The 4,834-nt window shown below is 39.6% G+C and overlaps 1 protein-coding gene across 3 annotated transcripts; it reads left to right on the top strand.

The window, feature by feature from the left end:
- Window positions 1–460: 460 nt before the first annotated feature.
- Window positions 461–4,834, top strand: gsdmeb (gasdermin Eb). 3 transcript variants are annotated; one of them, XM_034227979.1, is made up of 10 exons: window positions 461–593; window positions 1,014–1,225; window positions 1,304–1,508; window positions 1,778–1,952; window positions 2,560–2,680; window positions 2,775–2,849; window positions 3,102–3,229; window positions 3,325–3,487; window positions 3,608–3,681; window positions 3,804–4,831. In XM_034227979.1, exons 2-10 carry the CDS (start codon window positions 1,021–1,023, stop codon window positions 4,029–4,031), a joined length of 1,374 nt encoding a protein of 457 aa, XP_034083870.1. In that variant the 5' UTR covers window positions 461–593; window positions 1,014–1,020; the 3' UTR covers window positions 4,032–4,831. The 3 variants fall into 3 exon arrangements, with proteins under 3 accessions (XP_034083870.1, XP_034083868.1, XP_034083869.1); XM_034227977.1 differs by having other exon boundaries at window positions 1,014–1,508; window positions 3,804–4,833; XM_034227978.1 differs by having other exon boundaries at window positions 587–778; window positions 1,014–1,508; window positions 3,804–4,834.

Raw genomic sequence — 4,834 nt, forward strand, 5'->3', positions numbered from 1 at the left:
ACAGTACAGCTCAAAACATATAATTGTTAAGGCCGCGGGGATGCAGAGAAAGACTTTCGTCTTGTTTACATCAGGGTCCCCCATTTCCAATTCATCATATCATTTAAGACATATAAGACATATTTGACATACAGATGGCTTATTTACAATTTACATACAGGTGGTTTTTTACATACAGATTGCTTATTTACAATTTTCATTTTAGATTTCGTTCTAATACATCCTAACCGGACATTTAAGACATACCAAGTCTACAGATATACAGTTAGTAACAGAGTCTAAAATGCGAGTATATACATAGATGGGGGGGGGGGGGGGGGGGGGAAGCTGTCCATTGAACGACAGGTTGAGATTTGTCAGAAACTGTAGCCTACAATAATTAGCTTGAACTGGTTTGACAGGAGCCTCAGAAACACATCCATCGTTCCAGTGAAGACAGGGCGGGGCTTATTTATTTCAAAAACAAGTGAGATATTGTTGTCCCTGCACAACCGGTCCTAGACTATGAGAGTATGAGGAAGCATTGTCTTCTCTAGAAATCTGACATTGAAACATCTTTCTTCTCTGGATCATTACTAAAACTGAGATTTGTGGTAAGCGGTTAAACTCGTAGCATTTGTTTCGACGCTGTTTTTGTTCTGCAAGCCGGCGAATTCACGAGCAAAACGACTTGAGACTGATGTTTTCTGGTGTTAATGAAAGTGCGTGTTTGCAAGTGGTTATTTCTTTGAGTATTCTTTATTTCGTGTCGCTTGACATGCGTTAGAAGAACAGTAAGGTAAGGGTATTACACACTGAGAATCTCACATTCTTCTAGCTAAAGACTACACTATGACTTTTTCAGGACATTTTCAATTGCAGAAAATACTATGACTTTTGGTTTAAAAAACTATTTCAGAACAAATATACTGGGACTTTTTTGACAGTTTGTCATTTTTTATAAAATGTTCACCACATATACACCTGTTTTTTATGACATACTAGCTACAACTGTGTCAATATTTTTTTTCCAGCTTAGAGATGTTTGCCTCAGCCACCAGAAACTTTGTGGAGGAGGTGGATCCTCGAGGTTTGCTGATCCCAGTGTCCAGCCTGAACGACACCATTGACCTCCTCACGTTGGTGGTGAAGCATAAGCGTTTCTGGTTCTGGCAGAAACCAAAGTATCAGCCTACTGATTTTAATTTCAATGATATACTAACAGGAGACACACATATAACGCCTGGTAAACAGCATACCTCTTACTTGATTCATAATTGTTTTAATGATCACAGAACACCTAAATGTTTCATTGTTCACACAGGTGTCACTGAGTCAGACTTCATCACATACAATGGGATATACGGTGACAACATTCAGGGTTATGTAGAAATATCAGCAAACTCAGCCAATGCCAATGCCAATTTGAACCTGGAGGGTAAAGAGTCATCCAAACTCCAGTCCTCCTTTGGAAGTTTGAAGAAGGAGGAAGTGGATGTGAAAAAACTGCTGTGTGACTCCAAAACCAGGTTCATTTCCCCCATCTGTTTCTACTGTCCTCTCTTAAATGGGTTTGAAAGAAAAACACTGTAAATATGACATCTGACATGCAGTGTGTTAAAGATCTGGGAGCAGGAATGAACTTTGTACTACCATAAAGTTGCACGCAACAGGTGTTTCAGTTCAAGATTAACACCAGTTATTTGTTTAGGATAAGTAGGTGTTTTATCAGTTTCCCAGTACAAAGAACGTTCCCTGTAAAACATTACAGTATATATTTTTTAATTCAACATTTCAGGGTCCTGGATATGTCCCATTCCCTGATCCAGCAGGTGAAGGAGAAGCAGAGGCGGGTGTTTGGGATTGTGAAGGAGCGGATTGTGACCACTCAGCCCTGTTCGGTCATAGAGGAGGTGCAGCAGGGAGCTCAGTGTGCAGGAGGACTGAGCATCTGTGGGCCGCAGAGCTTAAAGGTACACTCATAAACTCATTCTTATGATAGTGATTGCACAAATCATTCTTTAACTGTAATATAATTAACATGATATTCCAGCAATGTGTGTTTTTTTTTTTTTCCAGAAAGACTGAAAGCCTGTTTGTACTGTTTGCACAATGTTTATCTTTATTGTGCCAACGCCCTCAGTTAATGCCAGCTTACTTGTGCGTTGGGATTATTTATAATCCTGTAATGGGGAAGATAAATTGTTTTTCTAGTTAAGAGGAACAGACATGTTTGCCATTCACACTGGAAATTCTCTGTTGGTGGAAAATTGATTTTCTCTTCCTCTTTCATAATTTGGTTCTTCTTCTTACTGTTGCTAAAAACGGAAAGGAAGAAAAAGCCTTCTCTCTTTGATAGAGAGAGACACATCAAAGCATTTACTGTTTATGTCCTAGATTGATGAAAATGTATCTGATATAAAATGTAATTGTAGCAACATTCTTATTTCCACATCTTTTGGTATTAAATACCCCAGAAAATATCCCTTGCATCACCAACAAGTATTTCTTGTTTTAGAGTGGATATTTCCTTAAAGTAGTATGAGTTTTGTTAAAATGTTATGCGTTTGGACTCTGCAGGTGTCGTTGAAAGAGAATGTGAGCTTGAATAAAGACAGTAACATCAACATGGAGATTCCCATCCATACTACCATCGCCTATGCTCTCATAGAGCTAGAAATCAAACAGAATGGACGTTATGGTGAGCAATAATTCACACACATCTGAATAGACTCTTATCATTATTACATTTCACATTGGGTTGTTTGAAATGTAACATGTTGTATTTTCCACAGGGCTGTGTCTGATGTCAGACATCAATGGGGGTTTTGAAGCCGATGGCTCTGGAGACTCTAACCACCTTAGACAAGGTAAATTACTGTTTTCTTCTCTGTAGCCATAATACATGTGACAAAGATGATTGTTGCAGCAGACGACGTGTTCAAAAATGCATGTTGCTTGCTATGAAGTCACAAAGGGCCTCCGGAGATTGAAAGCCTCCTGTCTGATGGTTATGGTGTTGTAACTGTTCAGCATGTGCTTTGACCTATATATTAAATGCTCTCTGTGGATGTTTTTGCTTTACATTTCTTAATCCAATGTCCACTTTGTTTTGTGTTCAGAGCTGGAGGAACTGAATGAACATTTCCAGGTCCTTTCTGATCTTCCTGCCACCACAAGGTCAACTCTGTTCCTCCAAATCACAAAGGTTATGAGTGACCCAGGGGCCGTCAGTGTACTGCAGAATGTGGTAGGTGGGGACAGAGAGGTTATGGAGTAGCTAGCATTAGCAACTTCTGTTACATTGTTGCATTTTTTTAATCTGATTGTCTTCTGGTGTTTCAGCTGGACAATATGTGCCAGGATGAGAAACCTGCTCTGGGTGATATGACAGCGACAGAGGCCCAGAAACAGAACATCCAAGCCATTCTGGAGCTTTTGGAGCAGGCTGTTGAAGAGTCCCCACAAGTCCTTCCAGCCCTTTACCTTGTCACTTACGCCATTGATGGTGAGAAAGTTGTGCTCTGTGTAGCCTTCATTACTAAAGAGAAATGTAGCTTGAAGTCCTCAAGCTCTCAAAAAAAACGTTCTGTTTTTATCCTGTAACGCCTGTAACTTTGTCTTTCAGAGCTTACAAATGATTGTCTTGCTTTCTTGGGAATGTGCTGCAGCCTCTCATTGTTACAGTCTCTGGAGCTACTGGTTAGTAAAGCCAGTTTTTATAACTAAGAACAGAACACAAAATGTTATGGGAGGTCTTCTCTTTTGAATTATGCATCAAATTGATTTAGTTTCCTGTTATCTTTTTGTCACACCTCTTCCAGATTCAGTGTGCATCGGGGAAGGGGGAGTTGCCTCTAAACAGCGCAGGCCTAGCTGCACTGACAGAAGACAACTTTGAAAAGACTGAACATCTGTTTGCCGCCTCCAATGTGTCCCTGAAGAGAGACGGGGACACAGTGAAGACAGAAATAAAACCCCAGCCAGGACAGCTCCCTCTGGTCCTGTGTATCGCCGTCAGAGGTCTCTTCTCCTTGGCCCGCTGTGATTAACTAAAGACCTTTATATCCACCGGAAGCTAACACTACACTGGACAGAGGTTAGCAAGTAGATTAGTCAGTGTTTATTCCCCTCTTGTTGGTGCTGTAGAACTTCCACATTTAATATAATGTTCTAAATATAACGGTGCCAAAACAATTAGGCATGTAAAGCTTTAGTTCATCTATGACACATCTTCAATTTGACAATCAATTACTTGAGGTCGTGGATTGTCAAAAAAACAAGCATTTTGAAGACATTATCCTGATTGTAGCCCTGATTTTAACATGGAAAAAAACCAATTAACTACTTTTAAAATGTTTCATTTTGACAATATTACTTATGACACAAGGGATGGTACCCTACAAGTTGTGCGTTACTAAGTTAGCCCACACTTTCAAACGAAACACTTGTGATTCAGCAATGTGTATGTTATGTACAGTATAATATTCAGATAGAAACAAAGGGTTTGATGACAGGAACCTGGATTTGGCATCTTATTTGGGGTAATGTCACTTAGGTCAATTCCTAGTATTTTATAGAAGCATTGCCTTTCAGTGTTCTCATCTAACCACGTTTCCTGTATGTTGAATTGCCATTGTCTTGAATATGTTATGCTGGGATCAATATCATGTCTCCGTCCTTGAGGCCGACCAAATCTTGATCTGAAACTTGTTCTCAAAATTCTTATAAGCTTTAGATTTTTTATGTATTTTTTTTTTTATCTGCTCCTTGATCTCACGGCGAATTGTAAGTGGCTACTGCCTGAGATCGCATGCTGTGTTTTTATTAAATGTGCCAACTTCTAGGACTGTCT

Source organism: Gymnodraco acuticeps, unplaced genomic scaffold, assembly GCF_902827175.1.
Source record: "Gymnodraco acuticeps unplaced genomic scaffold, fGymAcu1.1, whole genome shotgun sequence".
Classification (NCBI taxonomy): Eukaryota; Metazoa; Chordata; class Actinopteri; order Perciformes; family Bathydraconidae; genus Gymnodraco; species Gymnodraco acuticeps.